The sequence below is a fragment of the Asterias amurensis genome, chromosome 16 (genome assembly GCF_032118995.1).
Source record: "Asterias amurensis chromosome 16, ASM3211899v1".
Classification (NCBI taxonomy): domain Eukaryota; kingdom Metazoa; phylum Echinodermata; class Asteroidea; order Forcipulatida; family Asteriidae; genus Asterias; species Asterias amurensis.
In genome coordinates this window covers 11,250,308-11,263,990 of record NC_092663.1, presented here as the reverse complement: position 1 = coordinate 11,263,990, position 13,683 = coordinate 11,250,308, and the positions used below count along the sequence as shown (strand labels likewise).

The 13,683-nt window shown below is 40.6% G+C and overlaps 1 protein-coding gene across 1 annotated transcript in view; it reads left to right on the top strand.

Annotated features, from left to right (window-relative positions):
• The window catches only part of LOC139948869 (polypeptide N-acetylgalactosaminyltransferase 13-like), a 51,397-nt gene that overhangs the window by 30,976 nt on the left and 6,738 nt on the right, over positions 1 to 13,683 (top strand). Inside the window, exons 4-10 of the mRNA XM_071947224.1 lie at positions 2,336 to 2,502; positions 2,962 to 3,169; positions 5,471 to 5,641; positions 7,153 to 7,270; positions 8,032 to 8,349; positions 9,073 to 9,171; positions 13,031 to 13,162. Of these exons, the coding sequence (XP_071803325.1) occupies positions 2,336 to 2,502; positions 2,962 to 3,169; positions 5,471 to 5,641; positions 7,153 to 7,270; positions 8,032 to 8,349; positions 9,073 to 9,171; positions 13,031 to 13,162 (1,213 nt within the window). The remainder of the gene's footprint in view (positions 1 to 2,335; positions 2,503 to 2,961; positions 3,170 to 5,470; positions 5,642 to 7,152; positions 7,271 to 8,031; positions 8,350 to 9,072; positions 9,172 to 13,030; positions 13,163 to 13,683) is intronic.

The following is a 13,683-nucleotide window of genomic DNA, read 5'->3' as shown; positions in this document are numbered from 1 at the left end:
CGCTTTTTATAGACCAACTCGTCCGATACAAGGCAACGTGTTCCTTTAAATAGATTTTAAAACTTTATTTCCCAAATAAAATGAGCACAGTAAACTATATCCTTTTCATGCTTTTGACGCTATTTGCCTATATTTAAAATTATAACTTTCACTTCAATTTTAATAACTGTAATTGGCCGAGCGTGTACATGTGTGCAGTTAGCCTCTCCCCTCACATATTCATTTAATTCCCATAAAGTGTAATTCAAATTTTATCAATTGTAAGAAAACTGTACATGGTGTTTAAAAAAACTTGCCCCTTACAATGTACAGTCACATTATGTTGTACATAATGCCCCTGACAAGAAGAGCGTGTAAAATCTTTCTGTGGTTGTGTAAACTCAGACGAATAAATTGGTTTAATCTGTTCAATAAGTGCGACGTGGCAAACACGTTTGTGTTCTTTCCTCCGTGGGTGAACGTTTGACACCATCTGTGGGTAACATCTGTACCGTTATTGATTATTAAGATTTCCCCTATTGTAATAATTAAACAAACATGGCCACGTAAACAAGTAGAAAGGGAAAGTATGCAGGGAGGGAATTTCAATTTGTAGGTTACTGTCGACGATGTGTTATTTATAGAGGAGTTCTGTTAAATGTTTAGTTGGAAAGGATTGGACTTTGGCTGGCTGGCATGGAAACCAAATTTCAAATAGAAAAGGGGAAGCTAAAATAAAATGTCTAATTTTTCAGAAATTCAGATTCAAGTAAGTTTATTTTAGGTTATAGATAGAAATGTACTGAATCCAAATTAGATCAATTTTACACATCCAAACGGAACGTAATTAATGTACTGATGTCTGGGCTGATCATGGAGGAGACAGTCAACGTATAGTATGAGGGAGTTGGGGTATCTGTTTGATTTGCATCGAATCAATCAATCAATCAAAAGGTCATTTGTAGAGCGCCAAAATCAAGAGTTTGTGCTAAGGCGCTGAGGCACAGTTGAATGGTTAGTAAGCCTGCTGGAACAGGTGAGTTTTAACCTGACTATCATCGAACTGACTATCATCTCCTACCACTACTTAGTCTGATGAATAATTTGCCTAATGGATGGTCGATGTTACTTTTGACTGTCTCTGCTTTGGTACATGTAGATCCTTTTTTTTTGCAAGTTTGATGATCCAGGTCTATGAGCATTCATGCATTCATAGGATTTCCAATGCTTGTTTCACAACCTGCTTCACTCTGTATCTTTTTTTTCTTGCTTCATTGTACCAAACTTTACAGTCTTGACTGTCTCTGCTTTAAATGAAAACCTTTCTTTGCAAATTTCATCCAGGTCTATGTCTATCCCTAGGATTGCCAATGCTTGTCTCACAACCCGTTTCATTTTACCGGTATCTTGTTTTCCTGCTCCATTGTACCAAACTATACAGTCATGAGCAACAACACTTTCAATAACAGATGAGTAAAATACAATCATAATTTCCGTGTCTACTTCTGAATGATATAGGAGAATTTGGGCAATGTGTTTAAGCAAACGGGCCTAGTCTGTTAGGGTGTGGCTGTTAAAAATTCAGACAGGAGTTAATTGAAAGTGGTTATAAAAATGTCAATGAGTGAGAATATTAAAAACAATAAATTATGAATGGTATTGAGATCCGAATAAATTTTGATTTGCAGTCGGCTGTTTTCGATCAACATTTTAAAATACAGTATTAATTAATAAAATTTAATCAAATTAATGAAAAAAAAAATTGAGGTTTGTTTTTATGGGGCTTTGAATCTGGGAGAAAAATATCTTTCCAGACTGCCTCTTTTTATAAAATGGTTAAAACTTACCAAAACATATTACTGTAAATTTAATTTATCAAGTTATAATTTAATGGATGTTAATTAATTTTTCTTGCATCCGGGATATAGAGTAATTTGTCTTTTTTTTTAGGGGAGTCCCTGTTGAGACCAGTGCCCAATGTTGTAGAGCTGCTTACGGTCATTTTTGTGCTGACTGCCAAATTTCAATTTCATAGTGCTGCTTACAGTAAGCATACACAAAACATGCTAACCTTCCAGTGTGTCATTCGTTTGAAATAAAAGAAGCGTAACAGTGTCAGTAACGCTTCTCAGTTTGTGTATTCTAATTCTTCCAGTGTGGACATATTCACTCCAGATTTTTGACCAAGATCTAAAAAAAAACGCAACGCTTTTGAAGTGAAATGTTCACATGTTAGTTTTGTTGTATACATCTACACAGGATTAAAACAATCAAATGGTTCCAAAAGCCAAAGGTATACCTTTCGTCAAATGAAAGTAATTCTAATAATTATCTCATCTTTCTTCCTTCTTTAAAGGTGCGCAAATAAAGTATATCCTAAAAAATTACCGACTACAAGCGTCATTTTAGTCTACCACAATGAAGCTTGGAGCACGCTTTTACGCAATGTGCACAGTATAATCAACCGGTCACCGCCTGATCTACTCGCAGAAATTATCCTGGTCGACGACGCCAGCGATCAAGGTAAATATTGACCTTTGACCAGAGTTTTTGTTTATCCCTAGACTGGTCCCCTGTCTTTTTCCACCAGGATAAAGACAGGCACTGGTCTTGCAGACCCAACGATTTCATTGGATAAAATGATTTTGATTGGATACATGTGACGTAAGCTTTCCATATATCTGTGTTATGATTGGTCCAAGGTGATGTAGAGGCAGCTGGTATTTTCGACCGTCTGCATGAAGAGTATGTGTATAATGTTGCGTATACGATGTAGTGTTGTTTTATTCACTATGTGTGTGTTCATGTACGTGTGAATTGACTGCAAATCTCCATGTGAAATGAATGCAAGGTCAAAGATACATTTGTAAGGATCCGGACATCTGGTATCTGAGAATGCTCGCTTGTAGTTTCTAATTATTAAGCCCAATTTATAAATCTTATTTGTTTATTTATGCTCTTGTTTCTTCTTTTCTTTTACAGAACATTTAGGAAAAAAATTAACCGATTATGTATCGAAACTACCAGTGTCGGTTCGTGTTAAGACGATGCCGGAGCGGTCAGGACTTATACGAGCTCGAATGACGGGGGCCGAGGACGCTAAAGGGGATGTTCTTACATTCTTAGATTCCCATTGTGAGGTGACAGAGGGATGGCTGGAGCCACTGCTTGCTAGAATAGCTGCTGACAGGTACGTGGAGGGTTTGGGGGCGTTAGGGTAGGGAAGGGGCAGAGGATGCTAAAGGGGATGTTCTTACATTCTTAGATTCCCATTGTGAGGTGACAGAGGGATGGCTGGAGCCACTGCTTGCTAGAATAGCTGCTGACAGGTACGTGGAGGGTTTGGGGGCGTTAGGGTAGGGAAGGGGCAGAGGATGCTAAAGGGGATGTTCTTACATTCTTAGATTCCCATTTTGAGGTGACAGAGGGATGGCTGGAGCCACTGCTTGCTAGAATAGCTGCTGACAGGTATGTGGAGGGTTTGGGTGTGTTAGGGTAGGGGAGGGGGCAGAGGATGCCAAGGGGGATGTTCTTACATTCTTAGATTCCCATTGTGAGGTGACAGAGGGATGGCTGGAGCCACTGCTTGCTAGAATAGCTGCTGACAGGTACGTGGAGGGTTTGGGGGCGTTAGGGTAGGGAAGGGGCAGAGGATGCTAAAGGGGATGTTCTTACATTCTTAGATTCCCATTTTGAGGTGACAGAGGGATGGCTGGAGCCACTGCTTGCTAGAATAGCTGCTGACAGGTACGTGGAGGGAACAGGGTGTTAGGGTAGGGGAGGGGGCAGAGGATGCTAAGGGGGATGTTCTTACATTCTTAGATTCCCATTGTGAGGTGACAGAGGGATTGCTGGAGCCACTGCTTGCTAGAATAGCTGCTGACAGGTACGTGGAGGGTTTGGGGGCGTTAGGGTAGGGAAGGGGCAGAGGATGCTAAAGGGGATGTTCTTACATTCTTAGATTCCCATTTTGAGGTGACAGAGGGATGGCTGGAGCCACTGCTTGCTAGAATAGCTGCTGACAGGTACGTGGAGGGAACAGGGTGTTAGGGTAGGGGAGGGGGCAGAGGATGCTAAGGGGGATGTTCTTACATTCTTAGATTCCCATTGTGAGGTGACAGAGGGCTGGCTGGAGCCACTGCTTGCTAGAATAGCTGCTGACAGGTACGTGGAGGGAATAGGGTGTTAGGGGAGGGTAAAAACAAGTTTTAAAATATTATCTCAATACTGTCCACAAGACAATTATGAGGAAATTATCGTTTGAAATGTTTTGCTTTCTTGGAACTGCCTTGAACTTGTTGCCTGTTAGCTGCCTCATGTGATATGACCCTAAGACTAGCAATCTTAGCTAGTCAATATCTCATGTGATTGTATGTAATCATAGAGGGGTGGGAGAGTCACAGGTGGTGCATGTACTGAGCCGATCTTAAACAGTCTGCAACGTGTTTCTGGGTTAGTCATTGATTGGCTGTACTCTTTGAGCGTTAATCATTCCTAGATTATGATGAACAGCTGGATGAGGGCAGCTGTTTGAGGGCGCTGTTCGCTTTGGTTGTAGATCCAGTTACATGTAGGTCTGTGGTTGCACACCACTCAATAAACTCCCATAGCATACAAATACAGGGAAAAATTTCGGATTTTTTGCCCTTGGAAAAATCTGGGCGATTAGAGCCTACATTGTGTTCATGTAGGTTGACCCATGGTTGACCCTTGTACTTAAAGGCAGTGGACACTATTGGTAATTTCACAAAATAATTATTAGCATAAAACCTTTCTTTGTGACAAATAATGGGGAGAGGTTGATGGTATAAAACATTGTGAGAAATGGCGCCCTCTGATGTGATGTAGTTTTCGAGAAAGAGGTAATTTTACATGAATTTGATTTTTTGACCTCAAGTTTAGAATTTGACGTCTCGAAATCAACCATCTAAACGCACACAACTTCATGTGACAAGGGTGGTTTTTTCTTTCATTACTATCTCACAAGTTCGATGACCGATTGAGCTCAAATTTTTACAGGTTTGTTATTTCATACATATGTTGAGATACACCAACTGTGAAGGCTAGTCTTTGACAATTCCAAACAGTGTCCACTGTCTTTAAAGAAACGTGTGTATTGTTTTTCCCAATGACCAAACATCATGCCTGCTTTAAAGGGAAGGTACACTTTCGGTAATTACTCAAAACAAGTATTAACTTAAAAACTTAAAAATTTACTTGGTAACAAGCATTGGAGAGCTGTTGAAAGTATAAAACATTGTGGGAAACGACTCCCTCTCGACAGTATAACTGACATGAAATTGCAATAACCCTTTTAGCTCTGAGCCAACTCTTGAATTTATGTGAAAAAATTATGACACATAATTAAAATCTCTGTTCTTTTGTGCCAGACAGTATTCCCGTTTCCCCTTCCATAACATCTTATTCTTGAATATTTAAGGTATCATTTAAAGACCTGTTTTGGTTGATCTCTCTCTCTCTCTCGTTGCAGGAAGACGTCTGTGTGCCCAGTCATTGACGTCATCAGTGATGACAACTTTGGGTACCAGCACGGCAACGACCCTCAGATGGGTGGTTTCGGCTGGTCGCTGTTTTTCAAATGGTACCCCATCCCACACAGGGAGAAGGAGAGACGCAAGGGCGACAACACTGAGCCTATCCAGTGAGTAAATTCTCTAGGAGTCTGTGCCCAATTTCGTTGAGCTGCTTTACAAGGTCTGGGTACTTTTTGTAAAACACAAATTCAACAGATTTACATTAAGCTTACACAGTTTGAAGATTATGATAGTAGAAAGCTTCCCTTAAAATAATACTTGCTCAGGTGCTGTAGTTTTTTTAGAAATGAGTAAAACAATGTCACAAAAATTATTTTCGTCTCAGTTTTAGCATGTAAAACGAATTTACCAGTAGTATAAGTAAAATTATGTTTGTGATTTGTTTTACTCATTTATGTGGACATGGTGTTTTGTGTCCTACAAAAAGTACCCAAACCCTTTAAGCAGAAAATATTGCTCAACAATTTATTGCTGAGCAGAAATTAACAGGATACCACTCACAAATGGTACATGTGGCATGGTAGTTTGGCTGGTAACCATATTCTGGTAAGCAAAACTTTGTTGTGCTTAGCTATTTATGGTGCTAAAGCAGCTCTGTGAAATTGGGCCCTGTTTGGTTGTCACCACCTCCCTAAAGATCATGGAAACTCTGTCCTGATTATGTTGAATTTAAGTTGTGCAAAATCTCACTGATTGCAAGAAGCAATGTTGGTAGCTCTGTACGATCACAAAATTGCTTAGCAAAGAAAAGTCTTGCTTAGCAGAAACAGGTTACTAGCCAAAATAACCTGTAATGTGTAATGTTTGTAACTGGTGCTTCACCAGGCCTTAACATAACCCACGACACCCAAAGCAAATGCCATGGTGCCCCCTGCTTTTGCTGTGGTGCCCTCTTCAAGTTTTTCCCAAAAGAAGTGCCCCTTATACCAGAGAAAATTACTGTGCCCCTTCAAGAGCGAAGCATAACTGGGAACCAGTCAGTAGCAAATGTATTGCAAAATAACCTGTAATGTGTAATGTTTGTAACTGGTGCCCTCTTCAAGTTTCCAAAAGAAACATACATTTTCCCAAAAGAAGTGCCCCTTATACCAGAGAAAATTACTGTGCCCCTTCAAGAGCGAAGCATAACTGGGAACCAGTCAGTAGCAAATGTATTGCAAAATAACCTGTAATGTGTAATGTTTGTAACTGGTGCTTCACCAGGCCTTAACATAACCCACGACACCCAAAGCAAATGCCATGGTGCCCCCTGCTTTTGCTGTGGTGCCCTCTTCAAGTTTCCAAAAGAAACATACATTTTCCCAAAAGAAGTGCCCCTTATACCAGAGAAAATTACTGTGCCCCTTCAAGAGCGAAGCATAACTGGGAACCAGTCAGTAGCAAATGTATTGCAGAGTATCTTGACTGGTCACCTATTTCAGCTAAGCAGGACTTCACTGCGCTATAAGGGTAATTTTATCTTTAAATTTGCTGTATTTTTGTTAACATTTTAAATATTGTGTTTGAAGTTCAGAGAACTAGTTAAACACCATTTTGAAGTAATAGTGTTTCTCACAATTAATATTATGAAAATGTGTTGAAAAACAAATGATATTAACATTTTTGTTTTCGTCTACAGGTCACCTACAATGGCCGGAGGACTGTTTGCAATTGATAAAAGCTATTTTAGAGAACTGGGTCTGTACGACCCAGGGTTCAACATTTGGGGTGGTGAGAACCTGGAACTATCCTTTAAGGTATAAAATATTATCCTTTTCGATAAGTACTAAGTCAATTCTTTTTTCAAAATTGTTTTGACAAACCCACCCACCTGAACCAAATTTCAATATTTAAATATTGAATGTTTTCATAATATATTATCTATACACTGAAAAACAAAGATTCAAATGAACCAGATATTTCAGATCAAAGATCTCCAACAACAGTTTTGTTCAATGTCTTTTCCTGGTGTAATCAGGAATGACATTGATGATCTTGGCCAGCTGGGTATTGTGTCTTCTTCTTTTTCAAAATTGTTCATTATTGACAATTCTGAATGGCCCTTAAAGACAGTGGACACTTTTGGTAATTGTCAAAGACTAGTCTTCACAGTTGGTGTATCTCAACATATGCAAAAAATAACAAACCTGTGAAAATTTGAGCTCAATCGGTCATCGAAGTTGCGAGATAATAATGAAAGAAGAAACACCCTTGTCACACGAAGTTGTGTGCTTTCTGATGCTTGATTTCGAGACCTCAAGTTCTAAACTTGAGGTCTCGAAATCAAATTTGTGGAAAATTACTTCTTTCTCAAAAACTACGTCACTTCAGAGGGAGCTGTTTCTCACAATGTTTTATACTATCAACCTCTCCCCATTACTCGTAATCAAGAAAGGTTTTATGATGATAATTATTGAGTAATTACCAATAGTGTCCACTGCCTTTAAAAGCAAAATGAATTGAAATGTTAGCATCAGCAGTTGTACAAATTTTGATGTATTTTTTTTATCTCCAAAAGCTCTGGATGTGTGGTGGAAAACTGGAATTCGTGCCCTGCTCCCACGTTGGTCACGTCTTCAGGAAGAAGTCCCCGTACCACTTCCCGCCGGGTACCAACTACGTCAACCGTAACAACAAGCGTCTGGCCGAGGTGTGGCTGGACGAGTACAAACACTTCTACTACCGGATTTCTCCCGTCGTCGCTAAAACTGACCCGGGAGATTTGACGGATCGGCTGCAGCTTCGAGAGAAGTTACAGTGCAAGAGTTTCAAATGGTATCTGGAGAACGTTTATCCGGAGTCTTCGTGGCCGGTGGACTACAAATCTATGGGGGAGGTAAGAAATATTTGTTGTAATTGTTAACTTAAAAACTACAACACCCTTATAAACCATCCTCATCCGGTTGTTAAGAGCAATTGTTGAGCTTTCGTTTCATGTGATGTTCAACAGGGGATGCGATTAAAAAGTTTTGAGAAAAACACGGTTTAACATGTTGTTTTTTTTGCTTAAAAAAAAATTAATCTGTGCACTAAAGGGTTAAAAGGTTACAGTGTGTCGATGGGGTCAGAGGCTGCGTACGAAATGTGTTTACAAATGTTAAAAAAGGAAAAGAAAATATTTTATTAAAGTTATGCAATCCTGAAACAATCCTGCTCCTGCTTTAGATTCAGAATTTTGAAAAGAAAAAAACCTTTAAAGGCATTTGCAAAACATTGTTAAGACAACACTGTTTCAAACGTCTGGTTGAGTTGGTCCAGTGGTATCTTTCCTTGCCTTCCACCTCTAGGACCCCGGTTGGAATCACTACTGGGTTAAGATGGCACTGTGTTATCAGTCCCTACCTGACTGCCTGGGCTTTCCCTGGAATAATTCTCTTGGGTTTTCCTCCCATATCTAAAACTGAAACTTCCTTCCTTGTTATCTCTCCATTGGGATCTTGGCTAGTACAGTTTTAAAGTTCGCTTTTCTGAGAGTCCTTGGCTTCACAACCAGAATAAAACTGAAATAAAATATAGTTGGTTGTAATTGGGTTTGTTTTATCTTTTTTGTTCCAAACAGATCCGCAATTTACAAAACAACAAATGCCTCGACACGATGATGAAAGACAGCGGACAAAAAGTCGGTCTCTTTGGATGTCACGGCCAAGGTGGCAACCAGGTACGTCTGAAAATAATCCCTTGTCGAAAAAAAGAGAAAGATTTCCACTTTGATTTCTGTTTCTCTCTCTCTGGGCCTTTCTCAAACCTCGGCTTTGGCTCCGACCCTCGTTTGGGCTCTGTCTCCGGCTTGTGCTCTGTGCCCTGTGTACACAGTAGAAACGCAGCGAGTATGAACCGGCCTGCGTTTATTTTGCACGTGGTGGTTGGTGGTTCAAAAATCATCCGGAGCCGGCACCCAAGCTGAGGTTTATAAAAAATACTCCATGTTTTATGTTGCGTAATCCCTAAAAATAATCTTCAGTATTGTAGTTTTTTGTGTTATTGTGAAATATCGCCTATTATAACACCCCTTGCAAGTATTCTGCCTGCTCATTGGTTTAGAGCGCGTCACATGACATGTCTTAGTTTTGCCAGACGACGGCCGTGTGATAGAGCGTCGGTTTGCCATGCGCTAGTCCGACAGACTAGCACATGGCGTGCAGTACCCAGACGTCCTGTGCGTGTACGAGGATTATAAATTAATAGTCTGTAACCACTTCGAATTGCACGACACTACATGCAACACAGTAAGTAAAAGTGTATGCAATCTGTATTCGCGTCGTCCGTGGATTGTAGCATTCAGGTCTGTAACTTAATAATAACAGTACAATATTTAGAAATGTTTGGGGTGTTATAAAACAAATATTGACTGCTTTTACTCGTGCAATGGTTAAAAACTATGACTCCCTCGGTGATCCCCGTAGCGTTCTATTTTCTCTCGGCTTCGCCTCGGGAAAATAGAACGCTCCGGGGATCACCTCGGGAGTCATAGTTTTAACCATAGCACTCGAAGCAGTCAATATTTGTATAATATCACAAGGTCAGACGGCCACTTCATGTTGAAGGCTACACTTAACCGATTTGGGCTGTCGACACAAATCAACTGTCACCAGGGTCACATTGCCTCCTGGGGGGGGGGGGGGGGGGGGGAACAGGGTTAGCCCCTTCATATGTAGGCATGGGTATCATCCACTAGGAGCCTGGCTGGTAGAGCAGAATGCAGTACCTTGCCAACTTTTTACGAAGCAATGATGGTTAAGTGCCATGCTCAAGGGCAAAAGTGTCATGACTGGGATTCGAACCCAGAATCTGCTGCCAACAACACCAGAGCTTGCGTCCTAACTAGACTGCTGTTGCCTTTAATGTAAGGTTGTAAGCGAAGGTGCAAGAATTGGAACAATTTCAAAACAATTCTCTAAAATTATTTCAGTTTGTGGGTTGTTACTAACCCACTGTTGACATGATGTAATTAAAGGGAAGGTATATTTTTGGTGATCACTCTAAAAAATAAATGACATTAAAAACATATTTGTCTAGAAGTACAGCAGCTTTCGCTAGTATGAAGCATTTTGAGAACTTCATTTATTAGTCATGTGAGAAACTTTTCGGTCAGATATGCTTCTCAGATTGTGTATTCCAATTATGGATTATAATGGATTATGTGGATTATGTCCGTGCATGGACATAAACCGCTCAGATTTTGACAATATCTAAAAAATGTGACCACCTTTTTAAGTGAAAGTTTTACAGATTATTTTTAATGTACATGTATATATCTACATATACATTTATAGTGGGTTAAAATAATAAAATGGTTTAAAAAAAACGGTATACATTCTCTGTAAACAAACTATAAACTAAAGATGTGTAAATGAAAACCAAACCAAACCACAACTTCCCAATACAAGGTGTCTTGCCCAGCAGACATCCAGATATCCCCAAACAATCTCAATGCTCAAAATGTTCCTTCCTTTCCAAATATCCTTGTCCCAATTTTCCTTGCTGATCTTTCAATTGTTTTCTCAACATGCTGCGTAAATATTCTTGACATCAGACCCATAAAAAGTTCGGAAAAGGGTCTCGTTTTCAGGTTGGTTGAGGGAGGGTCAGGAGTAAGCTGGGCCCAATTTCATGGCTCTGCTTAGCGCACAATTCTGCTCTTACGAGCACCCATTCGCCGCTTACCTGTAAGCGCTGAATTTCTGCGCTAGCTGTGCATAAAACGCCTAGTAAGGTGGAGTATGCACGCGCACAAGCCAAAGTTCCCCACTAACCCTTGAAACACGCTTGACGTAAGCACAGAATTCCTTGCTTCCGCACATGCCGCTTCTTTGTTGATGGTAAGCAGAGCCATGCAATTGGGCCTTGTTTTCTTGGTTGGATCCCTAATTGCAGGAACTGGCTATTTTCTAAGCAGGGTACCAGTCAAACTGCCATATACACTCTTTGGGCTGTCACTGGGTTTTCCTTTTCAATCAATCCTTTAGCAAAGATGTTGGTTTGACCGCACACCGCTGTTAGATACGTTCTCGGGTCTTATACATAATGCTTTTTGTAACATAACCCTCCAAGCTTTTCTGCTTTTACATTGGGTTGTATTTATGATTTCATATCTGTGGTGGCAATTTTTTCTCTTCGAATATTAGTTCGCACTTCTCCATTTTGAGTCGCCTGACATTTTTTAAACTTCTTTTGGAGTCATGGGAATGGCACCCTGTCTCCACTCTCATGGTTTATAACTGGGGTCGGCTTTTGGGTCACATACTTACTATTTGATGCTACCACCAGCTATAGGTTGAACAAGACTTGGGGCCTTTTCCAAACCCTGTCTCAGGCTCCAGGCTTCAGGCTCCAGGCTTCAGGCTCCATTTGATGTGGAAAAAAAAAAAACTAAACTTGCTTTGATATTGATGACGGAGCCTGAGCCCAAGACAAGGTTTGGAAAAGGCCCTAGCATATGATGACTCTGCACACATCTAGTACCTAGACTTGATTGAATTTAAAACTTCACAGGGCATCTCAAAACCCATTTCTTGGCTTTTGCTTCTGCTTCAACCATGGCTTCACTTCTGTGGCATGTTACAGATAGTTCACCGGACCCAAGCTCTGGTGTTGTTAGCAGCAGAGTGTGGGTTTGAATCCTAGTCATGATATTTTTCCCTTGAGCAAGGCACATAGCCATAAGTAAAAAGTTGGGAAGGTATTGCATTCTGCTCTACCAGCTAGGCTCCTAGTGCATGACACCCATTCTTACATCCTGACAGACTGTGAAGGGGGTAACCCTGTTTCAGCTCAAGGAAAAGGTGGCAGTTGATTTCGGTCGACAGCCCCAAACCATTTAAGTGTAGCATTCATCCTGAAGTTGCCGCCCGCCTGCCCTTGTGGTTTGAGGCGATCTCTCTTTTAAAAAAAGGCTATGGCTGATTCCACCCATACTCTTTACATGCAGATGTTGGAATCGTAGAAGCTAGAGTTGTAGAGTGGCATCTACTGGATCGCGTTGTCTGTTTGTTTAGATAATCTTCCCGTCAAGGGAACTCGACAAACTCCCACAGGCGGATTTCAACGCCAAGCTGGCAACAGCCATTCTCTCTCGTACACACATTGGATTAACGTCCACGATTATGAATTGCACAAATCAAGAAATTGTAATTCAATAACTAGACCACCATATTTATTCTAGTCATTGTAAAATCAGTGGTTAGCTTGGTGGGATTCGAACCCACAACCTTGTGATTGCAAGTCCTGCTGTCTAACCACTGGACCTCGGTGACAGCATTCTTTTACCAGTACTGGGGTCGATTTGAAAAAGAGTTAGGACTAGTTCTAACGTCCTAGGATACATTAAAAACTTAAGGTTAGTCCTGAGTTAGGACGAGTAACTCGTCCTAACTAAAAATGTGACTAGTCTTAACTCTTTTTGAAATCAACCTCTGGCTAACCATTGCATCACGACATGTGAAATAACAATAAAGTAAGTCTCGGATGTTTACCGAACGCTGTGAGTAAAGGGTTTAATGATTCGCTCTCCTTAACAGATCTGGGCTCTGACGAAACAACAAGAAATCCGCCATGACGACGTTTGTCTGGATGTAGCTAGAGGAGGACCCATCATGATGCTGAGCTGCCACTCTCAAGGCGGTAACCAACAATGGTCTTATAATACTGAGGTAAGTAACTATCAATAAGCTAGACTGGTACCCTGTCTTTAAAGGGTCTATGTACTTTTTCTATCACAAAACACAATGTCCACAGATTTACATTAAACTTACACAGTTTGAAGATAATAGTAGTGGACAGCTCCCCTTAAAATATTACTTACTGAGGTGCTGTAGTTTTTGAGAATCCCTTGGATTAATCAAAAATTATGACTAAAGCATGAAAAGTCTTTTAGAGCATGCATTCTGTTTGCGTGTAGGTCAGTCCTTGCATCCTGATAAAATAAAAATAAAACATTTATGGAAGTGTCGTGGCTGAGCGGTTAAGAGCACCGAATTCAAACTCTGATGTTTCTGATCAGCAGAGTGTGGGTTCGAATCCCCAGCCGTGACACTTGTGTCCTTAAGCAAGACACTTAACCATCGCTTCGTCCTTCGGATGGGACATAAAGCTGTTGGTCCCATGTGTTGTGTAACGCATGTAAAAGAACCCAGTGCACTTATCGAAAAGAGAAGGGGTCTGCCCCGGTGTT